The sequence below is a fragment of the Eptesicus fuscus genome, chromosome 17 (genome assembly GCF_027574615.1).
Source record: "Eptesicus fuscus isolate TK198812 chromosome 17, DD_ASM_mEF_20220401, whole genome shotgun sequence".
In the NCBI taxonomy this organism is placed as follows: Eukaryota; Metazoa; Chordata; class Mammalia; order Chiroptera; family Vespertilionidae; genus Eptesicus; species Eptesicus fuscus.
The window spans coordinates 1,615,001-1,636,229 of NC_072489.1; the positions used below are offsets into that span (position 1 = coordinate 1,615,001).

Genomic DNA, 21,229 nt, shown 5'->3' on the forward strand with positions numbered 1-21,229 from the left:
GCACCCACCGCGCTCACACTCCGGCCGCGTGTTACCCCGTCAGCACCCACCGCGCTCACACTCCGGCCGCGCGTTACCCCATCAGCACCCACCGCGCTCACACTCCGGCCGCGTGTTACCCCGTCAGCACCCACCGCGCTTACAGTCCGGCCGCGCGTTACCCCGTCAGCACCCACCGCGCTCACACTCTGGCCGGCCGCGTGTTACCCCATCAGCACCCACCGCGCTGACACTCCGGCCGCGTGTTACCCCGTCAGCACCCACCGCGCTCACACTCCGGCCGCGTGTTACCCCATCAGCACCCACCGCGCTCACACTCCGGCCGCGTGTTACCCCGTCAGCACCCACCGCGCTCACAGTCCGGCCACGTGTTACCCCGTCAGCACCCACCGCGCTCACAGTCCGGCCACGTGTTACCCCGTCAGCACCCACCGCGCTCACAGTCCGGCCGCGTTACCCCATCAGCACCCACCGCGCTCACAGTCCGGCCACGTGTTACCCCGTCAGCACCCACCGCGCTCACAGTCCGGCCGCGTGTTACCCCATCAGCACCCACCGCGCTCACACTCCGGCCGCGCGTTACCCCGTCAGCACCCACCGCGCTCACACTCCGGCCGCGTGTTACCCCGTCAGCACCCACCGCGCTCACACTCCGGCCACGTGTTACCCCGTCAGCACCCACCGCGCTCACAGTCCGGCCGTGTGTCCCTGCTCGAGTTGGTTCTAAACATGTTGTGTCTGGGTGAGTCCCGCAGCTGGAGGGAGCAGAGGTCACTGCCTCCTCTGTCCTCAGGGAAGAAGCTCCCAGCTCGGAGGGAGGGAACCTGGAGGGATGGCGGGTGCTGGGGGGCGCCTGCAGCTGTCCGGGCTGCGGGGCAGGGTGCCTCAACACACCCACCAGGACAAGGACGGGAAACAAGGCAGAGATTCTTGTAATCATGTTTTACTCATCGGGGCTTACCCTGTGCTCGGCCTACATTCCTCACAGACCCCCCCTCCCATCCTAATGGAGGCCTCTGGGAGCAGGCTCTCAGACGAAGACCCCACGGGCTCAGCGCGGCTCTCCCACGAAGGGCAGCTCTCACTGCTGCGTGTGCGGCTGCGCAGTGGGTGTGCACAGTTGCGCCCAGTGGGGAGTGTGCACAGTGGGTGCGCACAGTTGTGCCCAGTGGGGAGTGTGCGCAGTGGGTGCGCACAGTTGTGCCCAGTGGGGAGTGTGCACAGTGGGTGCGCACAGTGGGTGTGCACAGTTGTGCCCAGTGGGGAGTGTGCGCAGTGGGTGCGCACAGTTGTGCACAGTGGGGAGTGTGCACAGTGGGTGTGCACAGTGGGTGTGCACAGTTGTGCCCAGTGGGGAGTGTGCGCAGTGGGTGCGCACAGTTGTGCCCAGTGGGGAGTGTGCACAGTGGGTGCGCACAGTTGTGCCCAGTGGGGAGTGTGCACAGTGGGTGCGCACAGTTGTGCCCAGTGGGGAGTGTGCACAGTGGGTGCGCACAGTGGGAGGCACGTGATGCCTGCGAGGGGCAGCCCAGGTGAGAACTGCCCTCCCACCTGTGTGAGCTCTTGAAGCGCGTGCTCAGGAGAGGGCACTGCATCACGCCAACCCCGAGGCAGGCCAGCCTCTCCCACACGCCGGCCTCCACGGTGACACCGTTAGCTCAGTCTCACGCCGCTAGCTTTCCCCGTGTCCTCGCACTGACTTTTCATTGTGGCCTGAGAGGCAGGTGCTCTCTCACCCGCCGGCAGAGGAAGAAAGAGGAAGAACTGAAGCACAGAAGGAACAAACAGCTAGAGCTGGCGTCCTGGAGCCTGACCCGAGCAATCTGCTCCTGTGCCGCTCAGCGGGGCCTCTGGGTGTCGCTCCCGTCTGCTCTGTGGGGCCGGGTCTCGGCAGGACAGCGGGAGGTGGGAGGCCCGGTCCCAGGCCTGACACTGCCCTGGCCTCACCTCTGAGCGACCTGGCCCTGCCTGGTGTGGTCATTTCGGTGCGGCCTCCACGGGACTCCACATCAGCCCGCCTGGCGGCCGCGCCCACCTGCACCTGCACCTGCACCTGCGAACCCCGAGATGTCAGTGAGGCCACAGCACTGCCCGCCCCGCAGGCGTGTCTGCGCCCCGGGAAGGCGCCTCCTTCTCCTCAGCAGAAGCGCTGGGTGTGGAAGGAAGAGAGTGTGAGGAAGCAGGAAGTGGGCCAATGGACAGCCCAGGGAGGAGGGGACAAGGCTGGCTTGTGTTTGGAGAGGATGAAGCTCTGCAAGGAGGGAGCCTGGGAGACCCTCCCCAGGTCTGGCTCCATGAGCGAGGGAGTCCCCCTCCTGCCCCTGTGGGCGTGTGGGATGGACGGGCTCACACCCCTGAGCCACACCCCCATCCTCTCCCTTCCACCTGGAGAGCAGGCATGAGCACCGAGCTGCGCTGCAGGGCCCTGCCTGGCCCTCCGCCGGCCCCACTCCCCAGAGCAGAGGAGAGCAGAGCCGACCAGCGGCGTCCAGAACAGACGCTCTTGCCCCGAGCACTGCCTCTCCCGGGCCCCTGTGTCCAGGGCTCCGAGGCCGTGGTCCTCAGGGGCCGTGGGCCCTCTCCTGGCCAAACCTTTCCGGCCTTAGAAAGACCCAGACATTCTGATGGTCCCGAGCAGGGACCAGGGAGAGTGGGAATCGCTCCAGGGAAACATAGGTGTCTGCAGTGTTTCCCTGAGAACGGTTTCTAGTGTTTACCATCAGTTGGGGCATGTTTTCCCCACCCCCACCCCCAAACACAAGATTACAGAATGGATTCAGTGCTTTGGCAGATGACACGTGCCCAGCCCACTCCAGAGACTCTAACCAACCCTGACGGGTGTGCCCCCGCCCTGCGTGGGGCTGATGCTCACTGGCAGCCACACCGTCCCTCCTGACCCCGACTTCCCCCCCCATGCCTGGCGGGTAAAGAGGTGACTAGTCCTAAATGCTGGATGCAAGCATCTCTCACACACACTTCTGGGTGATTTCACAAACCCAATGGGACAAGTGCCCTAACGTTACCCACCACGTCCCGGATGAGGTTCCCTGGTGCATGCCCTTCTTCATGGACAGCGTCCACAGCGCTCCCCTGCTGCCCCACACCCACAGGCAACCAGCTGGCCACTAGGACAAGGCAAGCCCACACCCGTGCGGCCGCGCCCCTGCGGGGGGCCTGAGGGAGGGAGGAACCGGCGGGGGCAGGGCGCCCCCCCCCCAGTGCCCTGGCGGCCCGGCCTCAGCATTCAGCAGAGGAGCTGGCCAGTCCCTATTGCTCCACAAGAGCCACGTCATATTATTGCCTTCCCCAGGGGAGACCCTACACAGGTTCCGATGAGGACCCCGGGCTCCTTCCCCAGCCCTGCCAGGTGAACCACCCCAACAAAAGGCACCACAGAAACAGAAGCCGAGGAGACCGGGGCTCCTGACCCCTCAGCATGTGGCTGAAATACAAGAGGCACCTGGAGCTCACGGGCCTGGGAGCTGACCCCCGTAGCTGCTGCCCATGCTGCTCAGAGGCGCTGCCCTGCGCCCGCCTCCATGTCACCAAACAAACCGTCATTAGCACTGGCGGGCAGGCAGCCAGGAGCCGCCAGGCACTCACCTGGCGGGCAGGCAGCCAGGAGCCGCCAGGCACTCACCTGGCCGGCAGGCTGCGGGAGCCGCCAGGCACTCACCTGCAGCATCTGGAGGTAGCCCTCCTGGGGGTCGCACAGCAGCGAGGAGATGCGGTGGTTGTTCCTCGTGCATTTCTGGTTGTCCTTGGCAGCCGGGAATATCTGTCGGACCACGGTCATCCTGCCCAGGGCGCTGTGGACCAGATCCAGAATCTCCGGGTCACTGATTTCCTGGGGAGACAACCAGACCCACGCTTACCATTGGCTCTGGAACTTCCTCGGCCAAAGGCCTACGGGGAGGCGCGGCCTGAACAGCTGAGCCACAGGGAAGAAAGGGCGGCAGGTCAGGCACTCCTGCGTGTTACAAACAGCACTTGCCAGCCCCCAATGCAGCAGGTCAGTCGCATCTCCCTGAGGCCAGGATAAGGTGTCCGCAGGCCCTGGCTCCCTGGGGTCAGGTGCTCTGAGGCCCTCCCAGTTTCTGCCAGGAGTCAGCCACCTGATGTAGGCAGGCACAGCTGGCTCACTCTGACATCACTGACCAAAATGCAACAAGTCACCTCTTATCGTTAATAATTAGATTCCTTTTTTTAAAGATATGCATACAATTTTTTTAAATATATCCATTCATTCATTCACAGCATGAAATCTACCCCACATCTCCTCCAGGTCTGTCTGTGCTCAGCAATGGGTATCACTGTGAGCGAGTCAGGCCTCAGACACTCAGTGACGCCCAAGGCCATCCCAGGATGAACTCAGCTGGGGACGCAGTGCGGACACAGAGAGGCCAGGGAACCCTCGTCCCAGGTGAGCATGCTGAGCCCTGATGTGCTTCATCTCGTTCGGTGCTCACCACAGCCAGGTGCTCACCACAGCCCAGATGCTCACCACACCCAGGTGCTCACCACAATCCAAGTGCTCACCACAGCCCAGGTGCTCACCACACCCTGGTGCTCACCACAGCCAGGTGCTCACCATAGCCAGGTGCTCACCATAGCCCAGGTGCTCACCACAGCTCAGGTGCTCACCACAGCCAGGTGCTCACCATAGCCCAGGTGCTCACCACACCCAGGTGCTCACCATAGCACAGGTGCTCACCACAGCCAGGTGCTCACCACAGCCAGGTGCTCACCATAGCCCAGGTGCTCACCACAGCCAGGTGCTCACCACAGCCAGGTGCTCACCATAGCCCAGGTGCTCACCATAGCCAGGTGCTCACCACAATCCAGGTGCTCACCACAGCTCAGGTGCTCACCACAGCCCAGGTGCTCACCACAGTCCAGGTGCTCACCACAGTCCCAGGTGCTCACCACAGCCCAGGTGCTCACCACAGTCCAGGTGCTCACCACAGCCCAGATGTCACCACAGCCCAGGGCTCACCACAGCCCAGATGTCACCACAGCCCAGGGCTCACCACAGCCCAGATGTCACCACAGTCCAAGTGCTCACCACAGCCAGGTGCTCACCACAGCCAGGTGCTCACCACACCCAGGTGCTCACCACAGCCAGGTGCTCACCACAGCCAGGTGCTCACCACAGCCAGGTGCTCACCACACCCAGGTGCTCACCACAATCCAGGTGCTTACCACAGCCCAGGGGCTCACCACAGCCAGGTGCTCACCACACCCAGGTGCTCACCACAATCCAAGTGCTCACCACAGCCCAGGTGCTCACCACACGCAGGTGCTCACCACAATCCAAGTGCTCACCACAGCCAGGTGCTCACCACAGCTCAGGTGCTCACCACAGCCAGGTGCTTACCACAGTCCCAGGTGCTCACCACAGCCCAGGTGCTTACCACAGCCCAGGTGATCACCACAGCCCAGGTGCTCACCACAGCCCAGGTGATCACCACAGCCCAGGTGCTCACCACAGCCCAGGTGCTCACCACAGTCCAGGTGCTCACCACAGCCCAGGTGATCACCACAGCCCAGGTGCTCACCACACGCAGGTGCTCACCACAATCCAAGTGCTCACCACAGCCCAGGTGCTCACCACACCCTGGTGCTCACCACAGCCAGGTGCTCACCTCAGCTCAGGTGCTCACCACAGCCAGGTGCTTACCACAGTCCCAGGTGCTCACCACAGCCCAGGTGCTCACCACAGCCCAGGTGCTCACCACAGCCCAGGTGCTCACCACAGCCCAGGTGCTCACCACAGTCCAGGTGCTCACCACAGCCAGGTGCTCACCACAGCCAGGTGCTCACCACAGCCCAGGGGCTCACCACAGCCAGGTGCTCACCACAGCCCAGGTGCTCACCACAGTCCAGGTGCTCACCACAGCCAGGTGCTCACCACAGCCCAGGGGCTCACCACAGCCAGGTGCTCACCACAGCCCAGGTGCTCACCACAGCCAGGTGCTCACCACAGCCCAGGTGCTACCACACCCAGGTGCTCACTAAGACCAGGTGCTCACCACAGCCCCAGGATTCTACCAGGCAGTGCCGTTATTATCTCATTTACAGTGAGCACCACGGAGCACAGAGAGAGCAAAGGGAGCCGTCACAGGGAGCTCTTCCCAAATAAGGCTCTGTGAGCCATCAGCTCTGCAGCTGAGCCTGAAGGATGAGCTTGTTAAGCAAAGTGCTTGCATGTAGGAAGGGGGACGGGAGTGCCCAGCTGAGTTTGTGGCAGTGCTGCTGAAGATGGGGAGACTGCACCATGCCAGCTGCACCTGCTCCTGAGAGTGCATCTGCTCCCATGAGTGGGCACCTGCTCCTGTGAGTGGGCACCTGCTCCTGTGAGTGGGCACCTCCTCTTCTGAGTGGGCACCTCCTCCTCTGAGTGGGCACCTGCTCCTGTGAGGGCACCTCCTCCTGTGAGTGGGCACCTGCTCCTGTGAGTGGGCACCTGGTCCTGTGAGGGCACCTGCTCCTGTGAGTGGGCACCTGCTCCTGTGAGTGGGCACCTGCTCCTGTGAGTGGGCACCTGCTCCTGTGAGTGGGCAACTCCTCCTGTGAGTGGGCACCTGCTCCTGTGAGTGGGCACCTCCTCCTGTGAGTGGGAACCTGCTCCTGTGAGTGCACCTCCTCCTGTGAGTGGGAACCTGGTCCTGTGAGGGCACCTGCTCCTGTGAGTGGGCATCTGCTCCTGTGAGTGGGCACCTCCTCCTGTGAGTGGGCAACTCCTCCTGTGAGTGGGCACCTGCTCCTGTGAGTGGGCACCTCCTTCTGTGAGGGCACCTGCTCCTGTGAGTGGGCACCTCCTCCTGTGAGTGGGAACCTGGTCCTGTGAGGGCACCTGCTCCTGTGAGTGGGCACCTCCTCCTGTGAGTGGGCACCTCCTCCTGTGAGTGGGCACCTCCTCCTGTGAGGGCACCTGCTCCTGTGAGTGGGCACCTCCTCCTGTGAGTGGGCACCTGCTCCTCTGAGTGGGCACCTGGTCCTGTGAGTGGGCACCTGCTCCTGTGAGTGGGCATCTGCTCCTGTGAGTGGGCACCTGCTCCTGTGAGTGGGCACCTGGTCCTGTGAGTGGGCACCTGCTCCTCTGAGTGGGCACCTGCTCCTGTGAGTGGGCACCTTCTCCTCTGAGTGGGCATCTGCTCCTGTGAGTGGGCACCTCCTCCTGTGAGTGGGCACCTGGTCCTGTGAGTGGGAACCTGGTCCTGTGAGTGGGCACCTGCTCCTGTGAGTGGGCACCTGCCCCTGTGAGTGGGCACCTGCTCCTGTGAGTGCACCTCCTCCTGTGAGTGGGAACCTGGTCCTGTGAGGGCACCTGCTCCTGTGAGTGGGCACCTCCTCCTGTGAGTGGGCACCTGCTCCTGTGAGTGGGCACCTCCTCCTGTGAGTGGGCACCTCCTCCTGTGAGTGGGCACCTGATCCTGTGAGTGGGCACCTCCTCCTGTGAGGGCACCTGCTCCTGTGAGTGGGCACCTCCTCCTGTGAGTGGGCACCTGATCCTGTGAGTGGGCACCTCCTCCTGTGAGTGGGCACCTCCTCCTGTGAGTGGGCACCTGCTCCTGTGAGCGCACCTCCTCCTCTGAGTGGGCACCTGCTCCTGTGAGTGGGCACCTGCTCCTGTGAGTGGGCACCTGATCCTGTGAGTGGGCACCTGATCCTGTGAGTGGGCACCTCCTCCTGTGAGTGGGCACCTCCACCTGTGAGTGGGCACCTCCTCCTGTGAGTGGGCACCTCCTCCTGTGAGTGGGCACCTGCTCCTGTGAGTGGGCACCTGATCCTGTGAGTGGGCACCTCCTCCTGTGAGTGGGCACCTCCACCTGTGAGTGGGCACCTCCTCCTGTGAGTGGGCACCTGCTCCTCTGAGTGGGCACCTGGTCCTGTGAGTGGGCACCTGCTCCTCTGAGTGGGCATCTGCTCCTGTGAGTGGGCACCTCCTCCTGTGAGTGGGCACCTGGTCCTGTGAGTGGGCACCTGCTCCTCTGAGTGGGCACCTCCTCCTGTGAGTGGGCACCTGCTCCTCTGAGTGGGCATCTGCTCCTGTGAGTGGGCACCTCCTCCTGTGAGTGGGCATCTGCTCCTGTGAGTGGGCACCTCCTCCTGTGAGTGGGAACCTGCTCCTGTGAGTGGGCACCTCCTCCTGTGAGTGGGCACCTGGTCCTGTGAGTGGGCACCTCCTCCTGTGAGTGGGCACCTGCTCCTGTGAGTGGGCACCTGCTCCTGTGAGTGGGCACCTGGTCCTGTGAGTGGGCACCTGCTCCTGTGAGTGGGCACCTGGTCCTGTGAGTGGGCACCTGGTCCTCTGAGTGGGCACCTGCTCCTGTGAGTGGGCATCTGCTCCTGTGAGTGGGCACCTCCTCCTGTGAGTGGGCACCTGCTCCTGTGAGTGGGCACCTCCTCCTGTGAGTGGGAACCTGGTCCTGTGAGGGCACCTGCTCCTGTGAGTGGGCACCTCCTCCTGTGAGTGGGCACCTCCTCCTGTGAGTGGGCACCTCCTCCTGTGAGTGGGCACCTGCTCCTGTGAGTGGGCACCTGATCCTGTGAGTGGGCACCTCCTCCTGTGAGGGCACCTGCTCCTGTGAGTGGGCACCTCCTCCTGTGAGTGGGCACCTGATCCTGTGAGTGGGCACCTCCTCCTGTGAGTGGGCACCTCCTCCTGTGAGTGGGCACCTGCTCCTGTGAGCGCACCTCCTCCTCTGAGTGGGCACCTGCTCCTGTGAGTGGGCACCTGCTCCTGTGAGTGGGCACCTGATCCTGTGAGTGGGCACCTGATCCTGTGAGTGGGCACCTCCTCCTGTGAGTGGGCACCTCCTCCTGTGAGTGGGCACCTCCTCCTGTGAGTGGGCACCTCCTCCTGTGAGTGGGCACCTCCTCCTGTGAGTGGGCACCTGATCCTGTGAGTGGTCACCTCCTCCTGTGAGTGGGCACCTGCTCCTGTGAGTGGGCACCTCCTCCTGTGAGTGGGCACCTCCTCCTGTGAGTGGGCACCTGCTCCTGTGAGTGGGCACCTCCTCCTGTGAGTGGGCACCTGCTCCTGTGAGTGGGCACCTGCTCCTGTGAGTGGGCACCTGCTCCTCTGAGTGGGCACCTGCTCCTGTGAGTGGGCACCTGCTCCTGTGAGTGGGCACCTCCTCCTGTGAGTGGGCACCTGCTCCTCTGAGTGGGCAACTGCTCCTGTGAGTGGGCAACTGCTCCTGTGAGTGGGCACCTCCTCCTGTGAGGGCACCTGCTCCTGTGAGTGGGCACCTCCTCCTGTGAGTGGGCACCTCCTCCTGTGAGTGGGCACCTCCTCCTCTGAGTGGGCACCTGATCCTGTGAGTAGGCACCTGATCCTGTGAGTGGGCACCTGCTCCTGTGAGTGGGCACCTGGTCCTGTGAGTGGGCACCTCCTCCTCTGAGTGGGCACCTGATCCTGTGAGTGGGCACCTCCTCCTGTGAATGGGCTCCTCCTCCTGTGAGTGGGCACCTCCTCCTGTGAGTGGGCACCTCCTCCTGTGAGTGGGCACCTCCTCCTCTGAGTGGGCACCTGCTCCTCTGAGTGGGCACCTGATCCTGTGAGTGGGCACCTCCTCCTGTGAGGGCACCTGCTCCTGTGAGTGGGCACCTCCTCCTGTGAGTGGGCACCTGCTCCTGTGAGTGGGCACCTGCTCCTGTGAGTGGGCACCTCCTCCTGTGAGTGGGCACCTGCTCCTGTGAGTGGGCACCTCCTCCTGTGAGTGGGCACCTGCTCCTGTGAGTGGGCACCTGCTCCTGTGAGTGGGCACCTCCTCCTCTGAGTGGGCACCTGATCCTGTGAGTGGGCACCTGCCCCTGTGAGTGGGCACCTGCTCCTGTGTTGGGCACCTGCCAGGTGAGCGGCGGGGCTGGTGAGACACCACGGGCTCCCAGGACCTGGGCGGGGCGGACAGGCAGAAAGGAGGGTGGCCGGAGGCAGCCTGGAGCAGTGTCCTGGCCGGGCACGGGGTGGGGTCATAGCTGGCGGAAACGCCCACCCTTATGACGATGAGGAGCCCTGGAAGTCTTTAGACACAAACAAGCCACCCTCGGGTCTACATTTTTAAGAGCCTCTGGCAGCTTAAGGAGGGAGAATTCCACAGGCAGAAAGTACTCATGGGCGGGCACCAGGGACTACAGACAGAGTCCCACGCGGCCAGCGTCTCGGCAGTGGGAGCTCAGGCCGAGGAAGCTCCGGCTGCGAGCCAGGCCCTGAGCTGTGCAGAGCCACCAGCCAGTCTTCAGGCAGCCGGCAGCCTTCAGGCAAACAGACGGTGAGACGGCAGCCGGGGCTCAGGCGTCAGGAATCAGTGACGGTTGTTTCTGTCGCTTGAAGAAGAGGTTTAAGGGTAAGATGGTAAACTGTGTATTTCAGGGACTGTCTCAGGGCCTGGCAGGAGTGCCAAGACTGCCCAGCTGACGCCCAGGCGGGGGCTGGGAGAAAGTAAGAAATTAAGAGTTGCAGCCTTTCAGAATGATCAACGGCTCCCAGTACGCTGAGCTGTAGTAATCTCAAAAGAACCGAAGTGCTATTACATATTGCATCTGGGCTTAAACCACTGACCTGTGTGTTTCAGACAAAAGTCTGCTTTAAAGGAAGATGTTCTTGTTGGACGAGAACCAACTGACAATCAAAGGTAGAGGCACAGCAATGTGCTCTGGTCCCAGGACCAGGAGGTGAGAGGGTCCGGGCCAGCGGGTTCAAGAACCAGCACCAACAACAGGATGGACGGCATAGGATAGTGGGGGACCAGGATGGTGGGGGACCAGGACGGTGGGGAACCAGGACGTTGGGGGACCAGGACGGTGGGGAACCAGGACGGTGGGGAACCAGGATGGTGGGGGACCAGGATGGTGGGGGACCAGGATGGTGGGGGACCAGGATGGTGGGGGACCAGGATGGTGGGGAACCAGGATGGTGGGGGACCAGGATAGTGGGGGACCAGGATGGTGGGGGACCAGGATGGTGGGGAACCAGGACGGTGGGGGACCAGGATGGTGGGGGACCAGGACGGTGGGGAACCAGGACGGTGGGGAACCAGGATGGTGGGGAACCAGGATGGTGGGGGACCAGGATGGTGGGGAACCAGGATGGTGGGGGACCAGGATGGTGGGGGACCAGGACGGTGGGGACCAGGACGGTGGGGGACCAGGACGGTGGGGGACCAGGACGGTGGGGGACCAGGATGGTGGGGAACCAGGATGGTGGGGGACCAGGATGGTGGGGGACCAGGATGGTGGGGCTAGGGGCATCACCTTCTAACAGTAGGAGGTCTGCGAACCCGAGCGGTGAGTGGAGACAGAATATAGAGGACCTGGGGAGGGATTTTTTTTTACTAGAAAGGACAGGAGGCCATGAAGAACATAATATGAATTATGCATAAGGGGTCAATCAGACCTGAACACCTGGAGAGGAAATGGATATGTCGCATACTTTTCTTTCTCACTTCTTTTTTTAAAATTATTTATTTTTGTTAAATATTTGGGGTGACTTTGGTTAATAGGCTCATATAGGTTTCAGGTGTGCATTTCTATGATACAAGATCTGTATATTTATTACAGTGTTTACCACCCAAAATCAAATTTTCTTCCGTCACCATGTATTTGGCCCCCCTCTCCCTACCCCTTCCCTCTGGTAACCACCATACTGTTGTCTGTGTCCCTGAGTCTCAGTTTGATGTCACATATCAGTGAAATCATGCAGTTCCGCGCTCTGACTGGCATACTTCACTTAGCATAATTTCTCAAGGCGCGTCCATGGTGCTGCACATGGCAGTACTTCCTGTGTCTCGTGGCTGAGTGGTGCTCCATGGTGTGTACGGACCACGTCTCCACCCAGGCCTCTACCGCAGGGCACGTGGGTTGTCTTCATGCCTTGGCCACCATGAATAAAGCTGCAGTGAACATAGGGGAGCATATCTTTGAGGAAAATGTTTCTAGTGTTTTGGGTGCTTAGAAAAGGGGTTGCTAGGTCATATGGTAACTCTATTTTCCTTTTAAACCACCAGTTTCCCATAGTGGCTGCACCAGTTTGCATTCCCACCAGCAGTGAATGAGGGTTCCCTTTTCTCCACAACCTCTCCAACACTCACTCGTCTTGTTGATAATGGCCATTCTAGCAGGTGTGAGGTGGTGTCTCATCGTAGTTTGGATTTGCATTTCCTAACTGCTAGCGAGGCTGAGCATCTTTTCATATCTTTTGGCCATTTGTATGTCTTCTTGGGAGAGTTGTCTGTTCAGGTCCTCTGCCCACTTTTTTATTGGATGTTCTTTGTTTTGTGTTGAGTTGTATGAGTGGAATCTTTAGGGTTTCCTACACCCAGAATCATGTCATTTGCAAAGAGTGACAGTTTTAGTTCTTCATTCCTGATTTGGATGCCTTTTATTTCCTTCTCTTGGCTGATTGCTCTGACTAGGACTTCCAGCACTTCTTTGAGTAAGAGTGGCAAGACAGGACAACATTCTCTCTTGTTCCTGATCTGAGAGGAAAAGCTTTCAGGTTTTCACTATTGAGTATATTGGCTGAGGGTTTATCATATACTAGAGGCCTGATGCATGAAATTCGTGCAAGGGGTCTGGCCCTCATAGACCCAGCTTCGTTCAGAAGGTCATCTGGAAGGACGTCCAGAAGGTCGTTCGGCTGTCCAGTCTAATTATTATAGATGGCCTTCATTATGTTGAGATACTTTCCTTCTGTACCCTTTTAATTGAGTGTTTTAATCATAAATGGATGTTGTATGTTATCAAAAATATTTTGCATCTATTGATAAGGTCATATAATTTTTATCCTTCCTTTCGTTAATGTAATGTGATGTATTACATTGATTGATTTCCATCCTTATGCCCCTGAATGAACCCCGCTTGATCGTGATGCATTATTTTTTGGATGTACTGTTGTATTTGATTTGCTAGTATTTTGTTTAGGATTTTTGCATCTGTGTTCATCAGGGATATTGGTCGGTAGTTGTGTGTGTGTGTGTGTGTGTGTGTGTGTGTGTGTGTGTGTGTGTGTGAGATCCTGGCCAGGTGTTGGTATCAGGGTTGTATTGGCCTTGTAGAATGTGATAGGAAGTATGGCCTCTTCAATGTTTGGGGAGAGTGTGAGAAGGACAGGTTTTAAATCTTCTTTGAACATTTGGTAGAATTCACTGGTGAAGCCACCTGGTCCTGGACTTTTATTTTGTGGGAGGTTTTTGATGGTTGTTTCAATTTCCTCACTGCTGATCGCTATACTTAGATTTTCCATTTCTTCATGATTCAGTCTAGGAAGGTTGTATATTTCTAGGAGCTTATCCATTTCTTCTAGGTTATTAAATTTAGTGATATTCTAGTATGATCCTTTGTATACCTGTAATATCTGGTAATTTCTCCTCTTTCATTCCTAATTTTGTTTATACGGGTCTTTTCTCTTGTTTCCTTAGTGAGTCTAGCCAGGAGATTGTCACGGTTGTTAATCTTTTCAAAGAACCAGCTTTATGAAGTTCTTTTATTAAATCTCTCCTGCATCCTCAGCTTCCCAGAGGGAGCACCAGTGGCCTGAGCACTCCCTCCGCACCCCACGCAGGACCCGGGAATCTGTGGGAGCCCGACTTGCGGAGCACAGGGCGCCTTCTGGTAAGTGTAGCCACCACTTCCCTGGCTGGCAGCCTGGGCGGCACCTGGGCCGTGTGAGCCAGGGCAGTCATGACAGCAAGGAGCTCAGCCTGCCCCGCTGCCTGGTCTCCAGACTGCCTCGTCCCGCTGCCCACCCAGCACTCCCTGAGAGCTGGCACAGCCCCCAACCCAGCCGCTGCCACCTGCCTTCTGCAGAGACCTGCTGGGCCCTGGAGATCTTCCTGTCCGTGGCCCCATCTCATGCACTCGCTCTGGGTCGAAGCACATGCCCTGTCTGCCAAGCACCACTCCCTGCTCCCAGGGACTCTTGCTGATTCTCAGCATCCGGGACAGAGAGGCTGCACTCGGAATCTGAGAACCCTCGAAGCAACTCCCGGGCCCTTTTGGGCAATGCAAAGGGTCCCTCCTCTCCTGTGGGTGGTCCTCTCCTATGGGAAATTCCAAACCTTCACATCAGTCAGTTCCAGCAGCTCCCTGCCAGGCCTGCTCCAATCCTGTTGGTCTCATGGGTCCCTTCGGCACCACATCGGTGCAGGCAGCCACCTGCCATCCCTGCTCACTCCTGCCAGGCAGCACCTCTGAGCTGCGCACCAGGTCTGCCTCTGGGCCACCCTGAGTTCCTGAGTTCCTAGGGGTGCAGGGGCAATCCAAGCAGCCAATTCACACTCCCCACTTGGGAGCGAACGCGCGCTTTGTCCCGGGTGCACGGTCCTTCCAGATGGTGCTGTGGATGAGCAGAAGGAGAAGAGAGTGTACACCTGTGAGCTCCACCGACTCACAGAAGCCAGCGAGGCCCATGGAGACCCAGGAGCATGCCATACCCAGACCCTCCCTGGAGGGCACAGGCTCCAATCATCTCGCTTATTTTACTACTTTTTAAGTTTATATTTTACAACGTATTGAACTCACAAATATTACACACATTAAGGTATGAGCAATACAATGGTATGAGCATGCCTTCCACCCAGCTGAGAAAGAGCCTGCATCAGGGGCAGGTGCTCTCCCCAAGGGCTCCCCCTCCTCCTCACCAGGAGCCTGCCTTTGTCAGGTTATGACCACGAATGTCAGTACAATCACGTGTGGCGTGCACACCTTGTGAGCTTCAGGCAGCTACAGCCTGCACGCCTGCCGGCCGCCTGCAGCTGCCTGAGCTCATGGCTCAGTGTCAGGACCACCTGGGAACATAGTCGCAGAAGTGACCCTGTTCCTGTCAACACGCAGGCCTCTGAGCTCCCCGCCTGCCCCCAGACAACCCCAACGCTCACCCACGTAGCACCCACCGGCCTAGCCTCCGGGTTCTGTGATGTATTCATGTGACGGGCGCTCCAGGTACTGAGGGTCACAGCTGCACACAATCGCACCGTGTGACCGACCACCGACCGTGCCACGTTCATTCGCTCCATCGCTGATGACCGTCTGAATGTGTTCGTTTGGTTGCTGTTATGAGCAAGGCTTGTGTGTGCCTGTTCTTGTGTGTGCGTCTTAGTGCACTTGCATGAGAATTCCTCCGGGGAGCACGCCTAGAAAGAACCCCTACAGGAGAACACGGACACATTCTCATTTCCCAGGCGATCTCCGCCTCCCTCAGTGATCGCCAGTTTATACTCGAGAGGTAGAGAGCTCCTGCCCCACCTCCTCGCCTGTACGGAGAGCGCACGGCTTCCCAGGCTTGTCAACCTAGTGAGTATGAATCGGCACATCCTGGATTTCATTTCCACTTCCCTAATTCTCAACAGGGTAAGCCTCTTCCACACACGTATGAATCGCTGGTGCTTCCTTTCCTGTGTCTGTATTTTTGTCCAATTTCTATCAGTTGGGTCTCTTGCACTTCGATTTGATGGACTTTTTAAACTTTGTCACATGCTGTAGATGTCTTCTCCAGTTTCTAGAGTGTTTTGTGGAACTGGCCTACACCAGCAAACTCATCTACACTGCTGTTTCCTTGGTAGAACTATTTATATTACTAATTAAATTCCTTATCTCATAGGGATTTTCTTTGCTTTTCCATCTTTGCCCCACATCATTTTTTCCTGAAAGTTCAGCCACGTTTCCAAACGCTCCTGTTGAGTGGCTGGCCTTGCTCACGCCCCTGCACTGCTCTGGTGCACGGAAAGCTTGTGCCGCATCCACTTCTAACAACAGTGACCGGTGCCCTCGCTCTTATATTCATGCTAGAACTTGTCTGTTTTATACATCTTTTTTAAAATACGTTTTGTCTTAACTACTACTGGTATGTGCTGGTTTTCTATTTCATTCATTTCTACCATTATCATATTTTTATACTTTCTTTGGATTTAGTAAGTGGTTATTTTCCCATTTTAAGTATGAATCTTAGCTGATGAATCATACCTTTTGTCTTTTCTGATGAAGTATTTAAGATAATAAATCCACACCACTATTGCCTTAGCTACGTCCACCATCTGGTTTATTTTTGACACATGCTTAATTTACTGCAGATTTTTAAACATTTTCAAACCTGAGGGTATTTTCCTTCGTCATCTCCCCAGTGACTTCTACTGTGAGTGCGCTGTGGCGAGAACGTGGTGCTGGGCAGCCCGCGGCCTTCCTGTGGCCGGTGCCCAGGCACTCTCATGTGCACTCCTGTCCGCTTGCTGGTTCTGTGGTCTATTTTTAGGTCCATTATGTCAAGAATTTGTCTATTTCTGCTTGCATTCAGCATTATAGTTTCAAAAATTCAAAAAACACAATCTGTAGGGGGAAACCAAGATGGCGGCATAGGTAAACACCTAAACTGTTGCCTTGCACAAGAATTTCAAAACTACAACAAAAAGACAAAACGTCTATCACCCAGAACCATGGGAAAGCTGGCTGAGTGGACGTTCTACAGCTAGAAGGAAAGAGAAAAGAGCATTGAGACATGCACAAGCACTGAAAAGCTGAGGTACAAAGATGCACAAATCGGGCTGGCGGCGAGTGTCTGGGTGCGCTGCTTCTTTCAACCCGAAGGGAGACAAGCTCCCGATTACTCTGAACTCCAGTTTCTGGGGAGAGGCTGGGGACCCAAACTCCTACGGGGAGAAGCTGCACTGTCTGCCATCAGGTCGGAAAGTGAGGGTGGCTTTCTAGCAGAGGTGCGCCCAGCGATCATTGTTTACTGCGCTGGGGCGCGGGACGTGGGGACGTGGAAACATGGAGACGCAGAGACGGCTGACAGGCAGCCATCGCTGTTTGCCATGCCCTAGCCTAGTGACTCCCTGAGACCCTGCCCCGCCCTGAGACCCCACCTCGCACAATCTACAAACCCACCCAAGCTCTGCACAGCGGCTTTTACATATAAATGCCCTGCCCTATCACAGTTTAACCTAACAAACTGCAGCTCTGGTAAGACAGCTCCAAAACCTCCAAACCCCAAGCAAAGAGGAGAAAACTGTAGTTCTCGCTGTAGCTCCTGCTGGGTGGCCTCAGACAGTAACTGACCTGCACCCCATTGGAGATCCAGAAACTAGTGTATCTAGTGGTCTGTGTGAGACGACACCAGATTTCAACTACCCACATCCATAAGTGACACATGCAAGAGGCAGACTCAATGAGCACCAAAGCCCCACTGAAACAAGTCCTGCCCCATTAGCGTGTCTCCAGCACAGCAGTTCTTCCAGCGTAGACATAGCGGATCATCACAGCGAATTGGCCTGGAGGTCAATTCCTCCCAGTGACACCAACAACAATCAAGACTTAACTACAACAAGGCTGTACATACAGTCAACAAAGGGGTGCACCAAGAGTGTTCACCTCAGGTAACTGGGGAGGCCGAGCTACTGGGCCCTATAGGACACCTAGCACACAAAGCCACCCTACCAACTCAGGGAAGCAGCGAAAATGTGGAAACAAAGAAACAGATCACAAATGAAAGAAATGGAGGAAAACAAACTACTGGATATAGAATTCAAAACCACGGTTATAAGGTTTTTCAAGAATTTCCTAGAAAAGGCCAAAAAATTTAGCGAGACCCTCAAGGATATGAAAAAGAACCAACTAGAAATTAAACATACACTGATTTAAATAAAAAATATTATACAGAGACCCAACAGCAGACTAGAGGAACACAAGAATCAAGTCAAAGGTTTGAAATACAAATAAGCAAAAAACACTCAACCAGAAAAGCAAAAAGAAAAAAGAATCCAGAAATTTAAAGATAGTGTAAGAAGCCTCTGGGACAACTTCAAGCATACTAACATCAGAATTATGGGGGTGCCAGAAGAAGAGAGAGAGCAAGATACTGAAAACCTATTTGAAGAAATAATGACTGAAAACTTCCCCCACCTGGTGAAAGAAATAGACTTACAAGTCCAGGAAGCGCACAGAACCCCAAACAAGAGGAATCTAAAGAGGACCACACCAAGACACATCATAATTAAAATCCCAAGGGCAAAAGACAAAGAGAGAATATTAAAAGCGGCAAGAGAAAAACAGTTAGTTACCTACAAGGGAGCACCCATATGATTGTCAGCTGATTTCTCAACAGAAACTATGCAGGCCAGACAGGAATGGCAAGAAATATTCAAAGTGATGAATAGCAAGAATCTACAACCAAGATTACTCTACCCAGCAAAGCTATCATTCAGAATGGAAGGTCAGATAAAGAGCTTCACAGATAAGAAGAAGCTAAAGGAGTTCATCACCACCAAACCAGTATTATATGAAATGCTGAAAGGTATTCTTTAAGAAGAGGAAGAAGAAGAAAAAAGTAAAGATAAAAATTATGAACAACAAATACATATCTATCAACAAGTGAATCTAAAAATCAAGTGAATTAAAAATCTGAGGAACAGAATAAACTGGTGAATATAATAGAATCAGGGGCATAGAAAGGGAGTGGACTGACAATTCTCAGGGGGAAAGGGGTGTGTGGGGTGCGGGAAGAGACTGGACAAAAATTGTACACCTATGGACGAGGACAGTGTGGGGGGGTAAGGGCAGAGGGTGGAATGGGAACCGAGTGGAGGGGAGCTATAGGGGGAAAAAGGAGAAACAATTGTAATAAAACACACACACACACACATTCTGAGGTTGTTAGTTACACACAGTGCAGCAGAAAAACTGCTGAACTAAAAGTTTCACCTTTAGTTAGATATCCTCTTTATTTCTAGTAACGCATCCCGCCTGTGGTCCATTGTGTCTGGTATCTGTACAGTTACTCTAGTTTTATTTGGGTATCTTCCTTCTCTATTTTTTTCCATCTCTTCGTTGGCAATCTTTCTCTGTCTCGTATTTTAGTGGGGACTCCTGTGAAAGAAATACAGCAGCCCTAGCTGGTTTGGCTCAGTGGATAGAGCGTCGGCCTGTGAACTGAAGGGTCCCGGGTATGATTCCCGTCTTTGGTTCTGAGTGTCTCACCATGAGGTGCCTAGGTATGAATTTTTACATTTTTATTCTGCTCCTGACCCTTGGGCTTCCCAATCTGACATGTGTTTTCTTTCAATAATCCTAGAGAATTCTGAACCACCCTACCATTTAACATTGCTTCTTCCCCCATCGTCGCCTGCTTTCTTCTGGAAATCCAGACAGCACATCCGGTCTCATTGCTCTTCCCCGTGTCAGCCTTCCTTTCCTGTCCCTCTAGGCTGCACTCCAAAGAGTCTCTTCAGACTGGTATTCTCCAGTTCATTAATTCTCTCTATGTGTCCACAGTGAGGTTTATATTAGGTTTTTAATTTCCTGAAGATGTTTTATTTTCTTTCTTAATTCTGCTTCTTTTTAAAGTATCTTTTATTCCTTGATCATATTTCCAAGCATCTTTTTATGTCCACTCACTAACGGTCTATGTCAGGTCACCGGCTAACTGAAGTCACTTCAAATCCGTGTGGACTGCCCTCTTTGCCTGGTTCTCCCTCCGGGTAGCTTGTTTCCTTCCTTCCTCCCTCCCTTTCTCTCCCTCCCTCTCTTTCTCTCTCTTTCTCTTTCTTTCTTTCTTTCTTTCTTTCTTTCTTTCTTTCTTCTCTCATGTATGCACTCTTATTTTCCTTAGAATTTTCTGATAAATTCCTTGAAGTCTGACTGGAATTACTATTACTTCAGAGAATATTTATGCTTACTTCTACCACCCATCCAGGAGCACTGCCAATCTGTAACCACGTAGCTTAATATTCAATACTAGAGGCTTGGCGCACGGATGAGCTACCATGTAACTCAGTGTATGATGAGCTACCATGTAACTCAGCGTGGCCTGTGGGGATCGGGCCGAAACCAGCAGTCCAATGACGCCTGCCACTCCTGCCTGCCGCTGCTGCTCATCCCGGCCCTACTGCGCCTGTCGCCGCAACTGCTCAATGCTGCCGCTCAGCTGTGGTCTCCGGGCTGCATTGGCCAGCCATGAGCCCTGCGTCTGGTGCCTGTCAGTCAGCTGAGCGGTGTTCCCGCTGTGGGAGTGCACTGACCACCAGGGGGCAGCTCCTGTTGAGTATCTGCCCCCTGGTGGTCAGTGCACATAATAGCAACTGGTCGACCTGTCAAATGGTTGAATGGTTGCTTAGGTTTTTATATATATACATTAGTGGCCCGGTGCACAAAATTCGTGCATGGGGGGGGGGGGGATCCCACAGCCCAGCCTGCACCCTCTCCAATTGGGGCCTCCTTGGGGGATGTCCGACTGTCAGCAGTTGGACATCCCTCTTGCAATCTGGGACCAGTGGTTCCTAACCACTCTTCTGCCTGCCTGCCTGATCACCCCTAACTACCTTTGCTTGCCTGCCTGATCACCCCTAACTGCCCTCCCCTGCTGGCCTGATCTTGCCCCCAACTGCCTCTGCCTGCCTAATCACTCCTAACTGCCCTCCCCTGCCGGCCTGATCTCACCCCCAACTGCCCTCCTCTGCCAGCCTGGTTGCCCCCAAATGCCCTCCTCTGCCAGCCTGATCTCACCCAGTCTCTGTCTCTCTTTGTTCTTCTCAGCAGTCCTCCAGGCATCCCTGTCTCCCTCTTCCTCTTGCCCAGCTGGGAGGGGGTGGGGCCAGTGGGGGCCGCTCCACCCTCTGCCCACCCTCACTTCTATCCAGGTCTCTTCAGGCCCACTCTGTTTTGTTTCCTCATTCTGAGAGAGGCTCCGAGAGCAAGCTGGGAGGGAGGGAAAGAAAGGGAGAAAAGGCTGTGAGCTGGTGGGTGCTGTGTGTCTGTGCACGTGTGGTTGTAGTGAGTGTGAGTGCCGGCCCTGCCTCTCCCAGCCCCGGCCCTGCTGCCACGAGTCCCCACCCACCAGAGCCTGCTGCGCATGAAGCCTGGGCATTAGGTCGAGCCTTCAGTCATTGTGGACGTGACAGACCCAGGGTTTTTATATATTAGGACTAGAGGCCCAGTGCATGAAATTAGTGCATGGGGGGGGTGTCCCTCAGCCCAGCCTGCACCCTCTCCAATCTGGGACCCCTAGAGGGATGTCCGACTGCCCTCTCACAATCCTGGACTGCTGGATTCCAACTGCCACCTGCCTGCCTTCCTGATTGCCCCTAACTGCTTCTGCCTGCTAGCCTGATCACCCCCTAACCACTCCCCTGCCAGCCTGATCGATGCCTAACTGCTCCCCTGCTGTCCCAATTGCCCCTAACTGCCCTCCCTTGCTGGCCTGGTCACCCCTAACTGCCCTCCCTTGCTGGCCTGG

At 56.2% G+C, this 21,229-nt stretch overlaps 1 protein-coding gene across 1 annotated transcript in view; it reads right to left on the reverse strand.

Moving 5' to 3' along the window:
- Positions 1–21,229, reverse strand: part of GRID1 (glutamate ionotropic receptor delta type subunit 1) — a 654,829-nt gene that overhangs the window by 212,659 nt on the left and 420,941 nt on the right. Inside the window, exon 6 of the mRNA XM_054729151.1 lies at positions 3,677–3,847. Within this exon, the coding sequence (XP_054585126.1) occupies positions 3,677–3,847 (171 nt within the window). The remainder of the gene's footprint in view (positions 1–3,676; positions 3,848–21,229) is intronic.